The sequence below is a fragment of the Centroberyx affinis genome, unplaced genomic scaffold (assembly GCF_046629955.1).
Source record: "Centroberyx affinis isolate AG114_WGS23_722 - 3 ecotype Tasmania unplaced genomic scaffold, CSIRO-AGI_Caff_v1 ptg007379l_1, whole genome shotgun sequence".
NCBI lineage: Eukaryota > Metazoa > Chordata > Actinopteri > Beryciformes > Berycidae > Centroberyx > Centroberyx affinis.
The window spans coordinates 64639-88216 of NW_027283722.1; the positions used below are offsets into that span (position 1 = coordinate 64639).

At 41.9% G+C, this 23578-nt stretch overlaps 3 protein-coding genes across 4 annotated transcripts; all 3 read right to left on the reverse strand.

Annotated features, from left to right (window-relative positions):
- Window positions 1-422: 422 nt before the first annotated feature.
- On the reverse strand, window positions 423-13546 carry morc2 (MORC family CW-type zinc finger 2). Of its 2 annotated transcripts, XM_071513635.1 has the most exons (27): window positions 12635-13546; window positions 10693-10746; window positions 10527-10561; window positions 10354-10422; window positions 10082-10172; window positions 9862-9970; window positions 9336-9495; window positions 9079-9190; window positions 8789-8914; window positions 8609-8688; window positions 8426-8508; window positions 7994-8079; window positions 6971-7111; window positions 6715-6869; window positions 6396-6524; window positions 6187-6292; window positions 5881-6013; window positions 5711-5797; window positions 4970-5221; window positions 4538-4765; window positions 3429-3551; window positions 3003-3060; window positions 2732-2870; window positions 2464-2631; window positions 2092-2185; window positions 1659-1847; window positions 423-1450 (listed from the first exon to the last, which is right to left on the reverse strand). In XM_071513635.1, the coding sequence occupies exons 1-27, from the start codon at window positions 12700-12702 to the stop codon at window positions 1382-1384; spliced, it is 3144 nt and encodes a 1047-aa protein (XP_071369736.1). In that variant the 5' UTR covers window positions 12703-13546; the 3' UTR covers window positions 423-1381. The 2 variants fall into 2 exon arrangements, with proteins under 2 accessions (XP_071369736.1, XP_071369737.1); XM_071513636.1 differs by lacking the exon at window positions 3429-3551.
- Window positions 13547-14018: 472 nt separating this feature from the next.
- On the reverse strand, window positions 14019-17891 carry LOC139639539 (transmembrane protein 248). Its single transcript, XM_071513655.1, has 7 exons — window positions 17752-17891; window positions 17241-17433; window positions 16658-16928; window positions 16415-16523; window positions 16059-16200; window positions 15826-15966; window positions 14019-15501 (listed from the first exon to the last, which is right to left on the reverse strand). The coding sequence occupies exons 2-7, from the start codon at window positions 17412-17414 to the stop codon at window positions 15481-15483; spliced, it is 858 nt and encodes a 285-aa protein (XP_071369756.1). The 5' UTR covers window positions 17415-17433; window positions 17752-17891; the 3' UTR covers window positions 14019-15480.
- Window positions 17892-18751: 860 nt separating this feature from the next.
- Window positions 18752-23420, reverse strand: plbd2 (phospholipase B domain containing 2). The gene is made up of 12 exons (XM_071513638.1): window positions 23296-23420; window positions 22978-23071; window positions 22692-22850; window positions 22500-22600; window positions 22174-22388; window positions 21873-21967; window positions 21552-21712; window positions 21016-21111; window positions 20801-20872; window positions 20544-20696; window positions 20205-20367; window positions 18752-20055 (listed from the first exon to the last, which is right to left on the reverse strand). The coding sequence occupies exons 2-12, from the start codon at window positions 23023-23025 to the stop codon at window positions 19885-19887; spliced, it is 1434 nt and encodes a 477-aa protein (XP_071369739.1). The 5' UTR covers window positions 23026-23071; window positions 23296-23420; the 3' UTR covers window positions 18752-19884.
- Between the last annotated feature and the right edge of the window lie 158 nt (window positions 23421-23578).

Genomic DNA, 23578 nt, shown 5'->3' on the forward strand with positions numbered 1-23578 from the left:
TTTTCGTTCTCCACGCCTTCAACGTTGTGCCTTCAAAATAAAAGCCCCACCATAACTTTAATTGGTATACAGATGGATTTCATTCTTACTTTTTGCAATAATCGCTTCTTTTTACAGAAAACTCCCCCCAAAAATCATTCGTTTTTTTAAAACCAATATTTGAGCACACAGCTGTACAATGTATGATGCATTCCCTAATTTTTCTGCTTTATCAAGTCAGCCTCGATACTAACACTCAACCCTTACTATATTTGTCCAAGGGAGGGGGCAAAGATAACAGAAAGAGCCGTTACCGTTATTATTAATTAATGTAGTAATCACAACGATGCATGCCTCGGAGTCGTTATTGAACCCGGTTTATTGTTCTATGTAAAGATTTGTCAAAAATACAGCATCCTTTGTTCCAATCAGAACAAAAACACTGAAAACATGCACCTTTTAATAAAACATTTCCATGACATGTTAAAAATCTGTTCAAAGGAGGAAACACAGGCACTGAATAATTATGAACACAAAACTTTTGCATTTAACTGCAGTATGTTGTTGTTGTTGTTTTTTTTCAAAATAAACAAAAAACAGTAATAGTATAATGGTAGGAGGGATTTAAGGGAATAACCATACTGATAAAACCCAGTAAGTAGTTCCTGCTTGGGGTGTCACACAGCACCCAACAGCAGGGTAGGTAGGTAAACCTGGTCGCCTCTGTAGGTCCAGGATGTAGGAGGGTGATGAGAAACGTGTTGCTCATCAACAAGTGTTTTCCTTTAGTGCACAAAAAGAAAACTTCATGTTTGAATACAGGCCAGAGTGGAGAAGGTAACCTGTCGACTTGAACAGGTCTTGAATTAGTTATTGGCGTTTCAAATAAATTCTCACCTAATGATGGACCAACAGGAGGAATCATCCAGAGTATGTCAAAGCATTAGCTGACGACATAAAGGGAGCAGAAACAGTATTAAACCTACACAAGTTATTTTAACGGTCAATCAGGATAGGATGGCTTAAACATAGATTAACATACACAAGCAGGTATATAAAAAAGGACTAAAAAGGAAACCACAGGCCAAAAGGCTAACCAACAAAGTAGGACCAGCAGAGAACCTGCCCAAACTCAAAGAGCATGCTGGTGCCAACTAAAACACCGAAACAAAAAGACCAAAATTAAGATGATAATGTGATCCAACAACTTGGAAGGGTTGAGAATATCCTCAGATATGGTCAGGGGCCTAAGCAAGTATAAACCACTCTGCATGTCCAGAACAGAAGCAAGAACCAAGGATGAGTCTTTAGGCTAGAATGAAGAGCTGTTCAGTCAGTCTGTTTATGTGCAAGTGACTGTATCCTCTTCCCACTCTTTCTTTATTTGACTTCTCTGTCTTCTTTAATCGCCCTTGGTGAGAAGGTCCTCTATGTAGGCGTCTAGCTCGTCGTCTGTGTTTATGTCAATGTCCTGAAAGCGTGAAAAAATCATGTTTTTAAGCAATACACATGCAATGTACTGTACAGTAATTGCAGCCAGCACTTATTTACGGTAATAACACATAACATTTGCTAGAAAGACAAACTGATAAACTACATTTTGCCCCACTTACTAGAGACTTTCTGTTCAGTGGCTTATCAATAATGTGGAGTATAAAACAATAAGCAGCCAGCTTTACCTCCTGTACTTTCTGCAGAAGTGCTACAATGTTGGTTCGTAATTTCTGTAGTTTCTCGTCTGCCTCCTTCAGTTTGACCTCGGCGTTGCTGCTCTTCTCCTCCACAGCTTTGGCCCTGGCATCAGCTCTGCTCTGGTACGAGTTACACAACGACTGGAGACCCAATTCATAATGCTGGAAATACTCTTTCTAAATGGGGAGAATCACATGAATACATTGACAGTCATTACTATGAACAGGGACACACAAACACGTGCACACAGATCTGAAAACTTATCTCAATGTGTAACACGTTGACATAATCTGTGTCACAGGCAGATACAGATTCTCTAGACTTTTGATTACTTAAAGTGCAAAACTACATTTTCATCTATCAATTTTAGCTAAACTGAGTTGAGGACCAATCCATAAAATCATCCAAGATCTGTCTTACCAAGGGAAAAGCCACCAACTCCTCAGCTGTCATGCTGTTGACATCGTCCTTCGGAATCCGGAAATCAGGAGGGAAGAAGTAACGCAGCATTGTCCTGGAAAGATAAAGCACAAAGTTAATTCACCATAATCACCTCCTCAACAAACCTGAGTTTTTTGCTGTGCGATTGTTTTATGTAATTGTATGAGTATTGTACTTGAGACCAAAGACAATTTGCTGGCCACAACCAGAAAAGTTGTACTCTGTTGTATAATACAGTGAGATCTTAATGAATATTCATCCTCAACTGACTGAAAATATACCATTCCTCCCCTGACGATCATAATTTACAAAATCTGTCATAACAACACTGGTTAAATATAGGCAGCTTACCTCATCATGGTGACCAGGCTGTCAGTCACCTCTCGACTAGTTCCTGGTTGAGTAGTGTCTGGTTCCATGGGGGCCGGCCCCTTCTCCGTCTCCTGCTGGGTGTCAGGGGTCTGAGTGATCGGAGATGGCGGCCGCATCAACCGAACCTCATCACTACCCTTGAACACCCTTTATACACACACACACAAATGTAAGGGAAATAAACAATCTAGGGCATGATGGCAAAATGTGCTGAGTACACGAACACCAAGAACACATATACGCATACCAGCGGTCTTTGGGCGTGGATCTGGGTACGTAGTCAAACTTTACTTTCCAGCGAACACTCTGCTTGTTGGCCTCTACAGCAATGACTTTGCCTGTATACCATTCCTTATTCACCCGTACTTCAACCAGCAGTCCCTTATCTGCAGGGTAAAAATAAAACAAAACAATTGTTCAAATTCCTCCTCATGGTGGCCTCATGGTTCTTTTTTTCCCCTCCAAAGTTCAGCAACTACACATTACCTGTGCTTGAAGCTACCTGTCCCCTGTCTCACCTTTCTGAGCGTTCTTTGTGTCGTTCTCTGGTTCCTGCTCTGGAGCCTTCTCAGATGCCTGCAAACACAACACAGTCATCAACGCCACCGCAGCCAGAAAAACATTATATTCCTTTCACTGAAAAGATGGAAAGAGAGAGAGGAAAACAGAAATGGTTCCTGTCCCAGTGATTAAAAGAGATGAAAGGCCAAGGGTGGTCTCTAGTAGTTGTGAGAGTGACATGCTTCGTACAAGGTTGTTAGAGAAGGACACGCTTGCTTCTATTCACAGAGAGGATAGCTGGAAGAGACCGATAGTGTCACTGTGGAAAACCATACACCCAGGTCAGAGAAGAGAAAAAACCCTTTTAGTATTTAGAAGTTGTGCGAGCCGAAGCAGCTCAGCTCCATTTCAAGTTAGTAGAGAGAGCGACTGGGTAAATCTACCTTGGCCTTAGCCCCATGCTGCTGCGTGGGAGTGGCTTTGGGGACAGAGGAGGGAGTGGTGGGGGGCTGCCGTGTAGTAGGAGTAATTAGGCCTTTCTTCTCAGGCTGGGGGGGTGTGGCGACCTGCAAGGTCAACAGCACAGAGGGGCTCTGATTGGAGCTGCAGTAACCTACTTAAAGAAACCTCTGGCCACGTATCTGTAGCCATCTTTTCATCCGAAGCAGTTATTACTGGTGATGAAGACCCGTAAAGATGGCTGCTGCCTGGATTTCAGGTCATTCAGTCCTTACAGTCCCATTCCACAATTCACCACACACATTTACAAGATCAAGGTTAACTTTTGGATGGTTTGCACAGAGTTGGTGATAGGGCTGAACAATTAATCAAAATTTTATTTAAATCGCAATATGGCCTCCAGCAATTTTCAAATCACAAGAGGCGCAATATTTGTTAAAGGCGAAATGTGTATCAAAATACCACTGTAAATTAAATATTGTCGTGCTGCAGAGATGTCCTAGCCTACACATCATATTCTACAGACTTAAGAAAACATCTTTGTTTGGTACAGATCCCCGCAAACATTACACCATAATCATTTTAAGTTAAAGTTTAAGTTTTTCAATGAAAATGAGAATAATGATGTAAAAATTGTCATTCCCTCTAATATCACAAATCATATCGCAATTGCAATATCAGTCAAAATAATCGCAATTAGATATTTTTTCAAAATCGGCCCTAGTTGGTGAACTTTCTGCACCTAGTTTACTGTCTTGCATCTGTGTATGTGTGAAAGAGTTTGTTATATTTTCAGTTCAAATAGCAACAAAGCAGAACCTGAATCAGATTAATCCTGAGTAGACTAAAAAACTGTGGGTTTAAAATTGTGAGTTACTACATATACCATTTCTGATGGTGCATTAGTAGTAGTAAGACATATATTTGGAACAACGTGCAACCCCTTGTCGCTGCTGATTTAATTCAACCAGAACCTCCTCTTGTATGTCCCTGTCTCTGTTTAGCTCTGAACCATTCTACTGTCTCAATAAAGAGAAAATACTTAATGCCATGGATTATCCACTATCAATTTTGATCTATTGTGTGTGTATACCTCTGCCAACTTGCCACGTTTGGGAGGTAGGACCTTCTCCACAACTTTCCCACGGTTACCAGCTGCTGCAGCCATCTTGGATTTCTTGGTCTGTGGTTCTTCCTCTTCACTCTCCTCACTGTCATCCTCCTCTTCTTCCTCCTCCTCTTCCTCACTGTCCTCCTGCTCTATAATTCTCTTGCGTTGGCTAGCAGGTGCTGATTTGGCAGGCGATGCTTTGGCTGGTGTCTATGGAGAGGGATCAGACATCATTGTTACGTAACCAAATACCACTCTGACAAATAGGACAGCAGTAGACAGACTGTGCCACAAGAGTAAACAAGTACTGCTTTTTAGCTTTAACTTGCATTATGCAACCATATTAACAACTTTCTCCAATGATTCCTGACATTGCAGTACCAACAGAATACCTCCATAAAACCTATAACTTACCCGTGAGCTACGGGTGGGTGGGGGGGTTTTGGCAGGAGCTTTGGGTGCAGGCTTTGCCGCAGACGGAGCAGGCTTCGCTGCAGCTCTGCCTCTGGATGGCTCAACTTTGGAAGGTGGAGGGGGAGGGGCAGGCGTTCGGGTGGGGCGTTGAGGACCGGTACGAGTTGGGGGGGCACTGGGGGCGTTTTTGAGGTGAGATGGAAGAGGTGGGGAGCGGGGGCGCGATAAGGACCTCTCCGACGACCTGGTTGCCTAGGGGGACAAAGAGGGAAACGGAAAGTCAGGCTATTGTAGTTATTACCAAATCAAATTCAAATGGGAACAAATTCTTCATTATGACGGGGACTATTTTCGGTGCTACGGAACTACTTTCCTGAGATCACAAACGTGTTTACGGTCGGCTTATTAAGTTGTTTGAGGAAAAAGTTGGCTGGCCCGGTGCATTGCAATGATGAAATATGCTGCCCAGAAACGGCATGGCTCTTTTTTTTAATACAATGGAGTTCTATGGCTACTGGGACATGGCTTCATTGGGCATCGGCTACAAGGACGGGACTTGTTGGCAAAACAAATCATTGCTGATTTTGTTATTTTCATAGGATTGGATGACGGTAAGAAATGCATTAAAAAACACCAGCGTTATCCTTTAAGAAGGGATTTTTTTTTAAAAGTGAAAAATTTGAAAATGGCCCAGGTCTAGAAAGAGCACACTATAAGAAGTGCAGTCTGGAGAGTGTGTACCTGAGAGGAGCTCTCTGTAGTTGGTCTCATGCTGACCTCCAGTGGTAGCTTCTTCAAATCTGCCGCAGATTTGATGGTGCTGATTTTCTGAGAGAAGGAAATATAGTCTTTACATCCTCATGTATATAGAACAGAGACAGACAGTGAGGCACACAGAGAGAGAGATGTACCTGCATGGTCTCTAGTTTCTCCTGCTGCTGTTTGATTTTCTCTGAGAGCTCTCTCTGTTTGTCTTCAGCTGTCTGTCTTTCTTTCTTCAGGACACCACATGGGAAGTTCTGTTTCTGTTCAGGAGCATCACACCTAAAACACAACATACACATATCACATAATAAATACATATGTGGAAACATCTGGGAACAATCGGAAACTAACACTGGCAAACTCTGCATAAGTGATACAGATAATTCGACCCATGCTGAATCCTGAATCATGACTTGGCAGACAAATCCATCAAAACGGTGTTGTGTGTGTACCTGTCCTGCGTGCTGTCGGGGTTCATCAGACACACCCAGCTGTCTGGGTAACGTTTGTCCACTGCATCCATCTGGAAGGGCAGCGTTCTCCACTTTAAACATTTATCTAAGGAAAGAGGGCAGAAACAGAGGGTGGGTGTAAGTTTGTTGGGGTGAGTGCCTGCGATTGTTTGTTTTGTGTGCCGTTTCAGCACAGATCTGTAACTCACCACACTGTATGGTAATTGGTATCTCCATGGCGCGACGTCTCTTGTATCTCTGCTCTGATGAAGGGGGTGCAGACCAGCTGGCAGACAGGTAGCCAAACTCATCCCAGAACTTCACTATGCCCTTCTGAGCTGCATAATACAAACATATACATAGAATTTCATACAGCAACAGGCTAGTTATTCAAATAAAGGATAGTTATTCAATAAATGCCAATAGTATTGGCATTTCTGCCCCAAGGAGTAGGCAAACTAGAATTTTTAGTATAGGTCAGCTGTTGTGGAATCAACAGGGGAAATACTGCAATGCAGAAAAACTCACCAATATTACTGTCCTTCCAGTACTGAGCTAGATGCTCCCCCATGGATTTCAGTAGATGTCGATACTCCTTAGCATCTGCAAAGTCCTGTTTGTTGTGAGTAGGCTCTAACACTAGGTATGGCACATCCACTACTCCCACCACACCTCCACAGGCCCTGAAACACACAACCCACATAATCGTAAAACATTTTTTTTTAGATTCAACTGACAGTTGTACCTTCCTGTGTTTAACGGTCTGTGTGTGTGAGTTACTCACATGCCTCCCTCCAGCTGGGGCCCTGTCTTCTCGTACATCTTGATGAGACGAGAGCAGTTGTACACAAACATCCCATCTAGATCCCTCTGTTCGATGTTCACCCCAAATATAAAACTCAGCTCCTTGGGCTCCTTTAATGCTCTGAGGAGGGAGAAGGAAAAGGAGATTAACAGGACAAATTAACAGCCCAACAGAGAAGATGGAGCCTCTTACTCTGGTGTCTTGTCAATATGCAAGCTACTGTTTCCTTTGCAAACAAAAATACATCATATTTATATCACGATCAAGCCCTGTGAATTGCTCCTTTTTGTCTCCACTCAATTGATCATTAACCATGAGCCACTATGTAAAAAAAATAAAATAATAAATACATTTTGCAATTCATGTGACTGGCACAGTTGTCTTTGGGGCTGCTTACCCAAAAATGATGCCTGGATAAATTATATCTCTGTCCTCAGCCTAAACTGTTCCTGGTCAATCACAAGTTACAAAGAGTTTGTTTCCTTACATCTATACAGAGTCCGAAATCAACACCCGCCAAGTGCCAAATGGCAGTAAAATGTGTCTGTGGCAGAAAAATAGATAAGAGTTACCTGCCACAGTGGTAATGGTTTGAGACGACAATATTTGAAAGCTAGTCTTTTTTCTTTGCCTGCTCTCAAACTTAGTCCCTGCTGACAACATACACTCTCTCTGACCACAGGCCAATCAAATCAAAGCAATACAATGACTTTGTATCAAAGCTTACCACCCTTGGCAGGTGAACCATGAAGTTAATTTCAGACACTGCATCTGTGCAAGTAATAACAGGGTAATATGACCAGCCCCAAAACTGATGACTTCAAAGTGCTTAATGCCATTAAGCTCAAACTCAATCCTCAGAGAAAACTTCTGCCAGTGCCATGAATGACAAAATTTTGTCATGTGGTTAAGAAGAAAATAGGAGTGAAAATGAACCAATTATGAGGTTGAAACCAGGCCACCGTGTGAAAAAACAAGGCTTTACAATTTTGTCACTCATACCTCTGCTTGGTTTCCTGGATCTTCCTCTTCATGTCAGCATCCCGTCGGAGCATCATGGCTGCGTCCTGAGTTTTTCTCAGAATTGCCTGGAGAAAAGAGTCAATAGAGGTTACAGAGTAAGAGATCAGTGAATAGAGGCATTGTAACACTTAAGAGTTCTTTTTCACTTAAGCCACATGTAAAAAAACAAGACAGCTGTCTGGGTAATGTGTGAAATGTGAAAATGCTTGTTAAAATTATATATTTTTTCACTATATAAAGGTTAGGCGTACGTTCTTGAGTTACTATAGATTAAGGTTGGGGTTAAGGTAGGGGTACAATCAGGTTTTGGTGCCAGTTTTGGTTTTATATCTTGTCCACATACTAACAATAATTTTTACAATAGACTTGGTTATGATAGACAGCGATGCACCAACAAAGCGTTTGGATTACCCGTGACTCTTTGGACAGATCATCTCCTAATTTGGCCTCCAAAGCCACACGCTTACTGTCCGCCTCACGCGCTTTCTCCTCCGCTGAAACAAATGCACACAAAATCCTCAAGTCAGCCACAGCGAGGTTAAACTGCAATGCCAAACGTGAATTAATTATATAATCAGGCTAAACTGGACTCACCAATCTTGGCAAGGTGATCTGCCTTCTTCACTTCCTGCTCAGCCCGAGTTTTGAAACGAGTTGATGTGTATTTATAAACCCTATTGACAAACCAGAAACACACATGGAAATCTGTTCCCTGGAATAAGGTAGTTATAGACACAGTACAATTGTGTTTGTGTGTGCACATTCATGTATTACCTTGGTTTATAAAGACAGCAGGACAGTCTCTTGGTCCTGACTTTGTGTCCCTGGATGAAGATCCTCATGCGTGGATCGATGTACAACACAGCTGCATACGCTCGGAACGACCTCCTCTCTGGTTTCCTGTGGGAGAGGAAACGATGCGGCCATCGCCATACAGACAACTTCTGATGAGGACAATCAACCGTAGGCTTAATAAAAACAATTCCCATCAATATGGGTTAGTGATCTCATAGTTAACAGATTTAATAAAGTAATTTGGAGCAGAGAATCACACAAATACTCACACTCCTTCGGCAGGTGTCCCGGCCATCAGTATGTCCTGGTGATCGGTCTCTACATCCAGCTCAGGTTCTCTATTGTCCATCAGCTTCAGATTATAGATGATCACCAGAGTACCTTTTCATATAAAACACATAAAAACAAGTCAGCAATAATTTTGGAATAGTAGGCATCAACTTGTTCAATTGATGGATATCTCATCTTGAAATGAAACTCTTGATATGGAGATACACATGAAACAAGTCCACATGCACACACTTACCACTGCTACTTTCTATTTTGTTGAACTGCTCCATCAGCTGCTGTTCATTTTTAAAGGGCGAGTACTTGAAGATAAGCTCTGTCTCTGTGGCGTACTTCTCTGGGTCAGTGGCTACTGGCTCCTTGGTCTTCAGATCCCAGGTGGGGAGGGGCACTATCACCTGAAGACAGAAGATCAAACAACATAAAAACAGAAGTTCATAGATGTCTGAGAAACTCTGATGAGTCCCCCAAAAGGCCACTTGGCTCCCTCTTCAAGGTATGTCAGTATATCTTTGAATTGCAGAAAACTTCCTCTGTGTTTTGGATGACCATAAGAGTCTCAAAAGAATCAGGCTAAATCCCAGCGTCTGGACTAAGAACTGTGGCCTCGGGGTGACTTATAAAAAATGGGCAGCCTGATGCACCCCATCAATGGCAAGCTCATTCACAATCATGAAAGAGAGAGAAGGGGCAACCTAGGGATCCATAAGGCTGTAAAAAGGACATCTCCCATTGTACAACTCTATCTAACCCTCGACTCTGACCTCATCCAGTCCCTCCTCTTCATGGAATGTCCTTGAGAGGAAAAGGCAAGTCAGGGAGCCGCCCTTTTTAGTGAACAAGATGAAGTCTTTCCCGATACGCATAGAGCCCCTGTGGAAATACACACATACATAGGCATGTTTTAATTATTTCTGAAGATTCGCAAACTTAAGTATATTCACACAGTGCCAGAATCACTTGGGAATTGAGCTAGGGTCTTACGATTTCAGTCCATTTCCATACTGGCCAATCTGAGAGGACTCGGACGACCGCTTGCTAGACTTTCCAAACTGAATCACGTGGGTTGCCTCATCTAACAGAGAGAAAAGTTGTTCAGTACCAATGTTTCCACACACAAAGTACATTTATGATCAGAAAACTCCTTAGAGACACTCATAATGGACCAACACAAAACACCTTTAATTAATCACTCAATCAATCAGCTAATCACTAGCTTGAAGCCATGTCTATAATGATGTCAGAGTGGCACTCACTAGGGTCCATTCCTGTGCCGTCGTCGAGAAAACAGAGCATATAGCCGCCCCGCAGTTCTGATCTCTTTTCTGTCAAACAAACAGGAAGTTGAGGGGAAAATGTGTTAACGATGAGACTGTAAATGTGTATGTAATTCAGTGTGTAACTGGGTGTGAGTGAGTCTGGTGTGCACCTGTGTAGATGTCTATTCGCGTGGCATTGGCATCTCTGTGAAAGAAATAAACCTACTGTGAGACTTCTTACTTTAAGGCAAGAGAGGAATAAGGCTATTATCAGGTTTCTCAAACCACATTAACTTGTAAATAATCATTGGCTCTGTTTCAAATCATTATGGGTACCTGGAATTGTCCACAAGCTCCGCCAAGGCTCCAAATAAGAACTCGTGGGTTGTCCTGAAAACAGACAGCTAATCGTTTTCATTCAAAATACTTCACTATCAAAAAGGATTCATTCTGAGCTCAAAGTGCAAACTGGTAAAGGAATGAGGACCTAGTGATAAGAGATACTTGTTGACAGGATCTAAAAGCCATGTATTACGTGGTGTGTGGGTGTTATTTATTTATTTAACCTGGTATTTAACCAGGAAGGCTCCTGAAAGTGTTGTGTATCAGCGCAAACCAAATGGAAAAATGAGGGAAGGAATACAAAAACTATTTTCAAATAACTATGTAATAAAGATTAGCTAGATAACTTGTACACCACTTGATTCTCACGTCATCCCTAACCTGTCTATAAGCTGGTTTGCTGTGCAGATTCTGGAGTTGCAGAAAATTCTCATGACCATTTGAGAGATTTGACCTAAGGATGCCGCAGACTCAAGTGTTTCAGGGAATAAACTACCAACTAGCTCAGCCTTCATTCATGTGGTCGCTGGAGCCTCATCTTTTCTGCCACTTACCTGACACCAATGTTTTTATTTATCCCATACAAGGAAACAGCCTTCCTTTTGGCTACATTATATAAAGTATTTGATACTCTCTTCTGTTATACCTCTTATACCGGTTATACCTCTCACTGACTTCTACATAACACCTTACCAGTGGCTTTGGGACTGAGCCCAAGGTTATCTTCTATGTTTCCAAAATTGTTGAACGGTTTGCATTCAAATATTGACTGAGAAGTTCAGTCAGGGTAAGTCCAGAAAAAATTATCTGCTCTGCTTCCTAGCAATGACGAGGCCAGGAACTTCTCTCCTATCTTCAATTCTGCAGCTGGCCCTGAGAATAAGATAGCTTGTTTTAAATACAAAGCCTAATTGTGCTGTGCAGGAATTTCTCCACGGCTGAATTGTGTAGAGTAAAACAGTTTTTCCTCTTTAATCTCTGTTTTCTCAGACCCACCTAGACTACTGTTCAATGCATTTAGTGTTGTCAGATATGTAATTCAAAGTGGCGTCTACACCATTGCTTTTTTTAATGCTTTATTAGATAGAGACAGTGTGAGAGATAAGACAGGAAGGTATGGGAGAGAGAGAGGGGAGGACATGCAAATGACCGCGGGCCAGATTCGAACCAGGGCCGCTGCGGGAAGGACTGAGCCTTACATGGTACGCGCTCGGTGAACCACCGGGGCACCCCAATCGACACCATTGTTTACAGGATGCCAGATTAAGTTTGAAACTCCATTATATTTACAGATATGCATGCCTTGTTCCTTAACTTTGATGACTGGCACAATTCTAACATAATGTCTGAATCAATCTGCAGGAAGAACACCATTTGTATTGGAAGTGACAGTTGAAAATTTGCATTCCACACATAATGTGCAGCAACAGAAAACCGTTTAGTAAGTTTTTGCTATATTAACACAAGCTCACTTGGGCAGGCATAACATCATTTAACAGTGAATATGATCTCTGCAGGCTTTAGAAGCACTTACTGTTGTTTTGGATCAAAACCAGTCACATAAATGGCAACTAGTCAAGTGGGATCATATGCCCTACTATGCTTTGTTAATCTGTGAAATAATACTGGTGGTATGGAAAATCCTGACCAACGGGATTAAGATGGTTGCTGTGTAATTTGATCTAGGTTTGGTTTATCCACAGTATGTATAAGAGATGTTTGTTTGGGTGTACAAAGTGTGATATCTGTAAAAACATTTGAGCTCATCTGTTGTGGTGAATGCAAAATTAAAGATCTGAGCCTAGCAAAAAGGTTTGCAAGAATGAGTTGGTATGATGTTGTATGTCCATTAGATTGTTCTACAGCGTTAGTCAGCAAAATTCTGTGTAATCCAAGTCCATAGGCATGTATTGTAGTTTAACAAAATGGTACTTACGAGTTCGTGTGCAGGTACTCAAAAGTGAGCTGAGCCCTGTTCAGGCTACCGTAGTTTGAGTAGGCCATAGCCACTCACTACTGCTATTTGCTGTCCTCTTCCTGGTCTTCTCTTTGGCCTCTTCTTAACCCTCAAGGCTCTACTCCAGAGCTTTCATCCTAAACCACAACAACCGACTAATTGAGGGGCTGAAAAACAGTAGAGGGAGGAAAACTATAAGGTTTCTCTCGGACAATTCTGTTGACAGGGCCTTACTGTATTAACTGACTCCATGAACACGTTAAATTAGTCTAATATTTGCTATAATAATCTGACTACTGCTCTGTTCCCAATAAGGCCTAGGTGACTAGTAAACACCCACTTCTAAATAAAAGCCCCCTTCAAATTCAGGAAACTCACGTGGGAGGCCTGCCTGAGATCAACTCAATTTTCTGGATGAGAGGAAAGAGGTCTTTTTGGTATCGTGTTATTAGACAAACAACGTTAAGGTTTTTCTATTTTCCACAGAATAGCGGGCAGTCAATGTTGCTGGGGAGTAATGCCCAATAATGTTATCATAGAGAGCATATGATATAAAACGTTACTTAACGTCTCTGACTTGTCTGCCTAGCCTACATCTATATCAATAAGTAACTTAGCGACGTAGCTAGCAGATGTTAGCGTCTTGTATTGACTGTTTATAGGGCAACGTAACGTTAGCTTGCTAGCTAACAACTGTAGCATAACGTAATGTTAGCCATGTCAAATAAATTTCACCAACTTTGCAAACCGTTTTAATAGGAGGGTGACTTTGGGGTGGCTTGACGTTAGTGTAATAATCCGTCCGAGGAGGAATAAAGAGTTTGTAACGTTACGTTTCCTTTTCCGATAACATGAGACAATCCGCCGCAGGCCGCGAGGAAAGCAGTCAGTCGCTGGTATGGTTACTTTGCCCTGGTCTCGCTCACACACGCCAATGAGAGCAAGGAGAAAACCCGCCTATATTTTTCGATATACAGCCTATAGGAAAGCGATCTGTGAGTATTGTTGACGCTGATTGGAGGAGGAATCCTGCAATTTAGGACGAGGTGGTGTCAACGGGAAGCGAGACTGGAGAACATGCTGAAGAACCTCTGGATTCCTGAAGTTGTTTGGCAGTTGATGACACAGTACTCAAACATTGTTAGGTGCGGTGAAAACAGATTGTACTCGTTGAATGCTTGTATTACGAAGGGAAATGCAAATCTGTGTATATTAAATTATTCAAACATACAGGTTACAGTTTTTGAAAAGTGGTAAAATAAGTTACACAATATTAAAACTATAAACGCTAAATTATATCCTTCCTGCTGTGTGGGAAAGACGGACATCTCTACAACTCTGGTCCCTCCTGCTATCACTGGCCCCTCCTGCTATCACTGGCCCTGGGTTCCACTGCACACCTACTGTAGGAGCCAAGTTAGTTTATTTACTCCAGTTTGCTGGACAACAGTTCTCTGACATTATTCATGGCACCAGCAACTGCTGGAATTGAAAATGTTTTTTATTACCAATGGCATGTGTGCATCAAGTCCAGACACAATGTATGCATGGATTGATTCCAACCACTTCTTTAAACAGAAGTGCACTAAAAAAAAATTATTCACAGGCCACAGAGTGGCTGTGGCACATCCCAAAACTAGCCAATCACAATAGATGAAACAGGTGTTGGTTACTTGCAAAAGTGGCAAGTGGCAACATTTGGCACCCAGCATTTATTTTCCACCACAGACTACGATCATTAATGTTTCCCTCCTGCTGCAAGCATGAGAATTGTTGTTGTAGAGAGGGCATCTTGTTCACTGCAGACATCGGTTTCTGATATATTAGTGGAAGTGCAGAACAATCCTGGATGGGACCAGTTACTCACACTTGCAGTTTGTTTCTTTCAAGATGATATGACAACAGCACTGCAGGGCAAGTGCCCAGTCACCAGACGTTCTACCTCTGATACAGCACTGTTTTGGTGGTGGAAGACTGATGCACCACTTTATTGCCATTGACAGGACAGAGGACAGGCATATGAATTTCAAATGTACTGCACCTGGCATTTCGGTTCTTCTCCCTTAGACTGGGAAATTGGCCAGGCTCTGGATGCTTGATTACTTACAGATGCATCTTGTTTCAAGGACCTCTCAACCTCAGGTATGGAAATTAAAGCAGTAAAAGAAACAGACACTAGCCTAACACAGCCAAAGCTCTCAGGTCTAGTAAAACTAGAAACTGATTAACAATCTGTTATCATCATGATCATACCACTACTCTCAGAGTAGAAAAAAAAAGTATTGGAATAGATTCATTAAAGCCATATTAAAAGGGCAACCTGATCCCTGAGCTGCTACTTTAAGGAAAAATCCACCCTACAACACTTAAACACTGTTAAAAAAAAACAGCTATTGGTGATTAGTGACCTTGCATTTCTGGGTCCATTTTCTTATTTGGTGGTCTATTTTTCTTATGCCTGCAGGTAACTGGCCAAATGTATACAACGTGACATCACATTGAAATATTTCCGGCGTAGCTACAATGGAATTAGAAGATTCTTCAGCTATCTAAAACATTAGTGTCAGGTTTTGGTGTCAGTCCCTCAGAATCAAAGAGCAAGGGCTTCTTTCCAGACTCACCATTTTGCAAAGACATTCAACAATCATACAGGGAGAACTCCACCATAGAAGAGGCAGAGATACCAATTTCTTCACCAACAGTAGCCTCAGCAGCCCATAAGTGTCTTTCATATATTATTTCAGTCTCCTATAAACAAAGTATAAATTCCTTCTTCTCTCCTGTCCACCAATTGATTTCTTCAGTATCTAGTGGATGAAAAACGTTCAGGACTCTATCAAAGGTTCCTGCAATTAAAGGAGAACAACCAGTTAGGTTAAATCGTCTCTACACATTTCACAACTTGATGGGAATCAGGGGCACAATAAATGACTTATTAATTGTAGTGAACACAGAAACATCCTCAAACCTGCCATAGCTTGCTGACAATGAGCCAATGCTGGAATCCTTCTATCATTAGATAAATGTATTTTAAATCTGATTTTAGCTCTATATATAATCCACAAGGTTAGACATCCAAAATCAGACTGCAAGTGACTATAGGCAGAGTTACAAAAACAAAACAGACAAAAACTGTCAATGGTATGGTAATATAAGAATGAACTGTTTACACTGTGCGGATCCAGTCCGTTGCCGTGGTAGCGGCGTGCCAGTGAGTTTGTCAGACTTGCAGCGAAACAGAGCATCAAACAAACGGCAAGCAGACACACACTGACTTCCAACAGATGTCGTCCAGCCACACCCTGCTGCTCCTAGAGAATGAAAAGAACAAGTAGAAAGTGAAAAAAAGAGGGTATCTGTAGTATGGTAGAGTAATGATGTTTTCATCTGTGTAATATTGTACCTGTGTTAACATGACAGTGAGTGTGGAGTCATGTTTGGACTGTAGGCTGTAGCAGGTGTGTGACGTTGTAGGAGACTCGCTGCTTGTTTCCACGTGGATAGGTGAAATGATTTTCTCATTTGCTGGACAATCTGGAGGAAGTCTTCATGCAAGGATAATATGCATGAACAGCACAAAAAAAGATTCAGTCATGTGTTGACAAAATTTTTTTTTTTTTATTTAATTAATTTGTAATTTTATTTGTAATGTATAATTACTATAATAATACTACTAATATATTTTTGTTTAAATAAGCCTCCATTGGGTCTTGATCAGAGGCCTAAAAACAGACTTGTGTATGCATAATGTGAACTCACAGGCTCAGGGGTAGGAGGTATGTTGGGGCACTGACGGTGAGGCAGGTGTAGGTGTCATTTCCTTTCGGCTGGGACAATAAATGTAGAGTCACATTAACAGTCTCATTGCCTGGGGAGTAAAAAAAAAAAATCAAATGAATGGTTACTATACACTTGTACTTTGCTTCACAACAAAATTACTCCTATACCAGCAATGCACCAAGTACTTTATGAACTTTATGCAAGCCATCATGCGATGCCAACCTGCAAGACCTAGCTGACTGGCCACCAAGCTAGTGTGCAGACTCAGGCCTTTCAGAGGGCGACCGGCTGAGCTGGGTGACACAACCAGTGGGACCTTCAGATTCAGCTGGGTGACAGGAGGAGGGCTCTTTGTAGAGTTAACGGACGGCTTCCCACCCATGTCCTGCTCCATCAGAGGGGACGTGATGGGAGAGACCAGCTCTACTGAACTGACATTGGCTTTCACACACAGCTGGAGCTGTGCCAAGGATGACAGGAGGTGGTTCCAGTCCTAACGGGAGATGAAAGTTTATGTTTTACACATCAATTTCACATCGATACACACAAAACACATGTACATATGCAGTCACACACCTGCACAACATTATGCTCCTTCCCATTGTGCAAAAGATAATATTACACAGAAAAACAATTAACTTAACCTCAGTCATACCTGCTTGGTGCAAATAAATGGATCCATGCTGTACTAAACTGTCAGGTGCATTTCAGGTGTGTGAGCAGGTGTGTGTGTATGCATGCTTCACATTTTGAAAGTGCCTTTGGTCTGCCATTGCCCAAAGAGTTTGGATAAACAAGTACTAACCTTTGCTGTATCAGGGTTAGGCAGAGTGTGAGTGTGGCTGTAAGAGCTGAGGCAGATGAAGGACAGAGCCAGAGTCAACAAACACAGGAAAAAGGTCACCCCTGGAGGATTCTGGGATACATAGTCTCTAAGATTAGTCACTGGCTGCCAGAAACCCATCACCAAACTCTTCATACACCTGGGATGCGGTGAGCTGTGAACAGCATAACAAAACCACTTCAGTTCAATTACAAGTTCAATTCAATTGCAAGTTTAGTTCAATTCAAGTTTGGCGGTACTATCTGCTTGGTGAATGTTTTGACATTATGAAAATGCAACAAACAGGCATCAAACGCCAATTTTCATTTACACAACCGCGGAAGACCCTCTGCACTAGCACGCCCTCTCTCACACAAATAGCTACTTTGTGAAAAGAGCCACATGCATCTAGTTTGCCGTCCAGACCATTGGGAGACGTGTAACTTGTCTATCATATCAGTAAAACCTGTGACATAGGCAGGTTACTACATACCTTGGAGTTGCGCACAGTCCTCAACGACTACGTCGCCAGTTCTGACAAAGTACTACAGCTTTATGTAAGTCGGACCTCAACATCTAAAAGTTTAAAGTTAGGTTGAAACAGCAGAAAACTGACAACACCGAACAGCTGTTTGCGGGAGCGAAGAGTGAATTATCAATTTACTTCCTACTTCTACTCTGATTGGATGTAAGAGCCAAGGAGGTTCTATAAGCTCGCATCCTCATTGGATGTTTATCCTGTGACGTCACACACACAAACCGCCACCCCCAAACATATCTTTGGACATCTTTGGAATTTCCATTTTGGAAATTGCTTTTAGACTGGGCTGAAAACACAATGGGTGCCAAAAACCTCAGTGAAATTAGTACACAGAATGTCGATAAATGTACATAATATGGCGATAAATATTAAAAGGAGGCAATGTCAAGGTATTTTAGATAAGGAATGATGAATATGTTAGGTGACAGAACATTATTAACAAAGCATAGAAATTATGTTTCAAAGACAGAGCATTGTATTTACTTTTCTGTGGTGTCAGGTCTCAAGATTAATGTTCATCAGTCTGCCCTCCTACAGTTTAAAGATTGTAATATCCAGGACATTAATGCTATTCCAATAAGGGCACTTGTCTTAGATATAATATTTAATGATTAAAAAGTATGTAGTGATTTGTTCCCATCATTGATTGATATAATGAAAAAAAGTTTTAATATATGGTTCTGAAATTATTTATATTTGCAGAAAAGGTTCCATTATCAAAAGTCAAAGATGTCAAGATCAGTTTGTCTTTATTAAATTGGCCTACAAAAGTATCCAAAAAGCTGAATGCCTGTTTTATAGTTTCATTTAGAGGAATAAAGCTCAAAAGAAAAAAAATTTCTAAGCACCTTTATAGTACAGCAGGTGACCTTGAAGACCTACTGAAATGTTATTATTCAGTGAATAACATCCCAGCTGACATGGCCAGATTTCATAAATAAGTTTTATTTTGTACATTAGCTGATACACATAGTTTCTCTCCACACAGACACTTAATATGGAATAACAAAGATATTCAGTTCAACAGCACTTTCCTCTCAAGGATGCTTTGAAAATGGTGTTGTTTTGTGAAGAATTCTTTCAACGTAATTGTCCAATTGAATAAGTTGAAGAAAATTATATTCATTAGTCATGTGAGGACCTTAAATGATACATGTAATAGTAAACAAATTAAAAATATGATTACAGAACATTATTTTCCTCCAGCTAGACTTTTCTGGTCTATTAATTTTGGTGATCTGAAAAAGCAAGGACGACTTCAAACATTTCCAGTTAAATATGTTTTACAACAGTTTAATTTGAATATCAATTGTTCATGTGGCTTGGACAACAATATGTCATTTGTTTTTCCCCTTTGTATTTGCAGCATCGTTTGGAACAATTTACAAAACTTTCAAAAACTGGCCAAGTGATAAATCCGTGTGGAATTTCAATTTATTTTAAAAACAAGACAGAGAAGGACATTGTTTATTTAAAAAAATACTTTTTAAAAGTAACAAATTCATCATGCATGAATAACTAAGAATTATAAATTTGACCTCATGATGAAGAGATTTACTTTGTGACAGAAAATTTGCACCTGAATCAACACAAGTATGCAGTGATTTCTAAAAAGAAAAGTTCAGTCATTTGATAATACTGTATTTTAAAACTTCAGTGATGAGTTAATTTAAGGGCGTTTAGAACTGAAACGAGTGAAAGGCAAATTCTCATACCTTTAGCATGAGAAACAAACAAATAAACAAACAAATAGAAGAAATAAAATCGCTAAAGATAAAAAATAAATCAAATTTAGAGGCTACTACTTTAGCAGCAAGGGTTCTTTGTTTGGCCAGATCAGGCAATATTGCCTCACATTCACAGCTCTCTTCGATCCTCTGCGTTTCCACTATACATAGTGCAATACTTTGATTCCAGGACATTACGGCCACTGAGGATGGATAACATCCCATGACTATCATGGTTGTTAATGTCATGTCTCATTGGATTAAAGGCATCATTTCCCTTTTATCAAAACTGCTAACAGCACCGCTGATAGTATGTACACTTATGAAGCCACCTGTATGTCAGTGTGTGTGAGAGTGGTTAAGGAGACCAGGCGACTTTTATAGGCTTGAATGTCCAAGTATCAGGGTGACCCATGTGCAGCAGGTCTTTGTAAGGGGAGGTGCTCCACTGGAAGGGCGGCACCTGGTCCCAGGTTGGCCCGTTCACTGCCAGCATACCGAACTCACTGAACATCCCATAGGAGGTCAGCTGCACAGGAACACACACAACCCATGGTCAGAGTTAGGAAGCATCTCTTGTCTCTTTCACAAAACTGAGAGCATTCAGGGAAGAGGACAAGTAGAAGTACGGACCGAGAGATGGGCGAGGGCGAGAAATTAAATGAGAAAGATACAAACCTTCATGTCTGTTCCTCCGTGGGGTCTCTGCCTTAGGGCACCAAAGGGGTACGTGCCGTTAGCTGGGTTCAGGTCTGACCGGGCAGAGATGGCGTTCTCCCCATTACCAGGTGGATTACAGCCATCACATCGCGACAGTGGGTCTTCCTTAAAGTTATTGTACCTGAAAGGAGACACACGGCACCTCATACGTAAACATGGATGGAACTGTAATCATCATGCACGTAACAACACAAAATCTTCTGTTAAAGTTGAATTAAAGTGTGTTTGCATCACTAGGACCAGTCCAGGACCTTACGGGAGTGTTCACCTCAAACTCCTCCAACACACTGATCTTACCTCATGAGGCGGACCATTGAATCCAAGTCTGTAACTGCTGTCTGGTTTCGTCTGAAAATCTGAGCCCTTGGATTCTGGTCGAGAGAGAACCACGGGCCAAACTTCTTAACCAGCTCATTGCAGCCACTGGCATTGAAGATCTCCACATAGTACCTATATGAACAAAAGAAAATATCCACACACATATTACACAATTAGAACACATGAAATCAAAACATGAAACTTGATGTTCCTGAAACAGAGCGCTGGGTACTTACGGGATGTTGTAACTCGCCCAATAGCCTTTCTCCAGCAATTCACGAGTTTTATCAGTGTAAATAACTAGTCCCCTGCAGCATTAAGAGATAGGACAAGCTGATTTTAGACATATAAATCAGTGAATTAGATGGGACTTGCAGGCCATTCAGAGGCTGCAGAAATATTTAAAGGGCCCGTTTTGGAGCCTGTTAAAGATGGGGGTGCAAAGACTTACGGAATCTGCTCCAGCACAGTGAGGAGCCCCTCATCGATATCAGTCTTCCCTGGAGTGAAGAGGTTATAGTCCACAATCATCCACTGATTGTTATATCTGCAACACACACACACACACACACCTCAGTCTAAACTGAATGAACCTTTAGCCCATGAAGCTTCAGTGAGTTTAAGAGAGATCTATAAAAAGAACGTAGAAGTAGCTTACTCAGCATTTCACAAGAAAACCCCTGTCAGCTGACTAGCCCTTAACTGATATGTAACCTGGCCGACTTCCCATGTGACGGCTGATTAGAAGAGACTGCATACGTCCTGTTTGCCTCCTTTACTGTCCATACATAGAACAGTTCATGGTCTACACCCACTAAAATCTAATCCTCATATGGGAATCTGAACAAAACAAAGAAATAAGGCAGAATTCAACAGAGCCTGGACCCTAGGCTGAAGATTACATTATGGTGCTATAGTAAAGATACAGAATGGGGGTTAATAAAGTAATAAAGTAAAGGCAGCCAGACCCCAGTGTGTGAAACTCACGTTCCACTGTTGTACATGCTGAAGATCTCTGCCCACTGCTTGCCGGTTGCAGCCATTCGATTGGCCGCAATGTTCCTCAGCCACTCCATGACTTGTCCTGTGGGTTGAACAAACTTCCAGAGAGCGGGATTGCTGTTGCCAATGGTGGTTTCCAAGGTAACCTGCAGACAAGCTAGACTGAGATCAAGGAACCACATCATCCAGCCTTCCTCATTTTGTATTTCTCAATGATTACATTTTGAACATATTCAAAATATTGCAGCTTATTCTTCCAAATGAATAAAACCTGGTGTGCTCATGTCAGGTACAAACGGCTCTCACCAGTCCACTACTTAGGATATAGAAGTCATCTCCAGAGAAGATGGATCCAGGGTAAGAGGAGAAGGCTTGGGTTCCTCCAGGAAGCAGATCATTGTCTGAGAACATCAGACCACATAACAAAGTTATCCGAGTTGAACCGGTACAACTGTGATGCCAGTCCATCGCTGAGGCTTGGAAATTTGGAGCGAATTGTGTTTTGTTTTTGCAAAAGGGGGCATCCTTTTGCAAAAATTGTAGGTCTTATGGTTAAGGTAAAAAAAAAGAGGGTAAAGGAACTTATAGGCATTCAGGAATGGACTACCTGTAGAAGACATGCTGAAGTCAAAGTTGTATTTCTTCATGATGCGCAGCATGGATTGGTATGTGTTCCAGGTGTCATGTGACACCAGCAGTTCCTTATTGTTCGGTAACAGCTTAATGAGAGCAGAACAGGAGCCTGATCCCAGGGGCCGAGTTTGGCTGGATTTGTTCAGAGCCGACTCCAAGTCCTCAAGATCCCCACCCATTTGGAAAAGTCTGGTTGGGAAGAGTAGTGGTGGAGAATGTGAGACAGGAGTTAAGAGGCAAGGTTTCTGGTCTGAGAAACCATGAGAAGACATATCTGAATCATACAGAATTATCACTCACAGGAAGCCAAATGGGTTGATGGAGAACGGCCCTTTGGGAAATGACAGCTGGTCGTTATAACTGTCCTCCAGACCTTTCAGCTGCAGCAGCGCCAGATGCACCTGATGAGCAGAGACAGACGGAGACACGTGTCAGCTCTGGGCCTGAAGAGTTCAGTATTGCCATATCACTCCACATACACCTATGAAGTACCTGGTGCCAGTAGGGGAAATTTGGCTGCGACTCTATTTGTTCCCACATCCACTGCAGATTGGTTGTGATGTAAGCCTTCAGGCGCTGGCAGTAGTCCGACTCAAATGTGTACGGCCCACAGTAACTCATCAGAGTGTTCATCCAGTGCTTATAGATGAGCTAAAACGAACACACATCTTACAGATTAGTTGAACTGGGAAGTGTGTAGGCAACAAAATTCAGATTTGCCCAGACTGCCTGGTGAGCTAAGTATAACCCAGACTGGAGACTGGTGGCCTAGTCTGACCTGGGATGTGACTGCAGCCTCCACCGCCCCAGCTGCATAGGCCTGCATGCTGTTATTGTACTTTCTGCTGGTTGTGACCTCCAAGAAAGACCAGCTGAAATTAGATAAGATGTGTATGAAATGAATGAGAGGCAAAATATATGTGTGTGTGGGTGCAAGTCTGTGTGCTTTATGTAACGTTACACATCTTATTCTGCGTACAAACACGTTCCTGTCACTTCCTGTCGCGCGGTACAGCTACACAGACCAAATATCAGGGGAAAACCTTCAGTATCGATAACAAAATTGACTCGAGATCCAACACTAACGTCAACTCACCCCGAGGTTTTGATGTCATCGGTAAAGTTCGCCCAAGCGACAAACTCGTCTTGATATCCCTCGCGGACAGAGAGCTGTCCGGTTTTCTTATCAATCACGGCAGTTCGTATTTCAGCTCGGACCGACGCACACAGAAAGCACAAAACGAGCGAAATTAGTGAAATATTCCTCACTGTGGCAGACGCCTTTCGAATCCTGAACGCCATGTTTACAAAATAACGCCAGTCATATGACAATAGGGGGTCAGTAGTCACATGAACACGACTTTTCAAAATAAAAGACC

Excerpts from the sequence above, each read along its gene's own strand:
- morc2 (XM_071513635.1), bottom strand. The coding sequence starts at position 12,702 with ATGGCCTACTCAAACTACGGTAGCCTGAACAGGGCTCAGCTCACTTTT. Across the intron at positions 9,191-9,335 it reads CAAAATAGAAAGTAGCAGTG|GTACTCTGGTGATCATCTAT; the intron begins GTAAGTGTGTGC and ends TTATATGAAAAG. Across the intron at positions 2,871-3,002 it reads CACAAAGAACGCTCAGAAAG|ATAAGGGACTGCTGGTTGAA; the intron begins GTGAGACAGGGG and ends TTTACCCTGCAG.
- LOC139639539 (XM_071513655.1), bottom strand. The coding sequence starts at position 17,414 with ATGAAGAGTTTGGTGATGGGTTTCTGGCAGCCAGTGACTAATCTTAGA. Across the intron at positions 16,524-16,657 it reads CAGTCAGCTAGGTCTTGCAG|GCAATGAGACTGTTAATGTG; the intron begins GTTGGCATCGCA and ends TTTACTCCCCAG. Across the intron at positions 15,967-16,058 it reads TCACTGTCATGTTAACACAG|GAGCAGCAGGGTGTGGCTGG; the intron begins GTACAATATTAC and ends TTCATTCTCTAG.
- plbd2 (XM_071513638.1), bottom strand. The coding sequence starts at position 23,025 with ATGCAGGCCTATGCAGCTGGGGCGGTGGAGGCTGCAGTCACATCCCAG. Across the intron at positions 22,389-22,499 it reads ATCAACCCATTTGGCTTCCT|ACTTTTCCAAATGGGTGGGG; the intron begins GTGAGTGATAAT and ends CTTCCCAACCAG. Across the intron at positions 21,713-21,872 it reads ATATCCTAAGTAGTGGACTG|GTTACCTTGGAAACCACCAT; the intron begins GTGAGAGCCGTT and ends GCTTGTCTGCAG.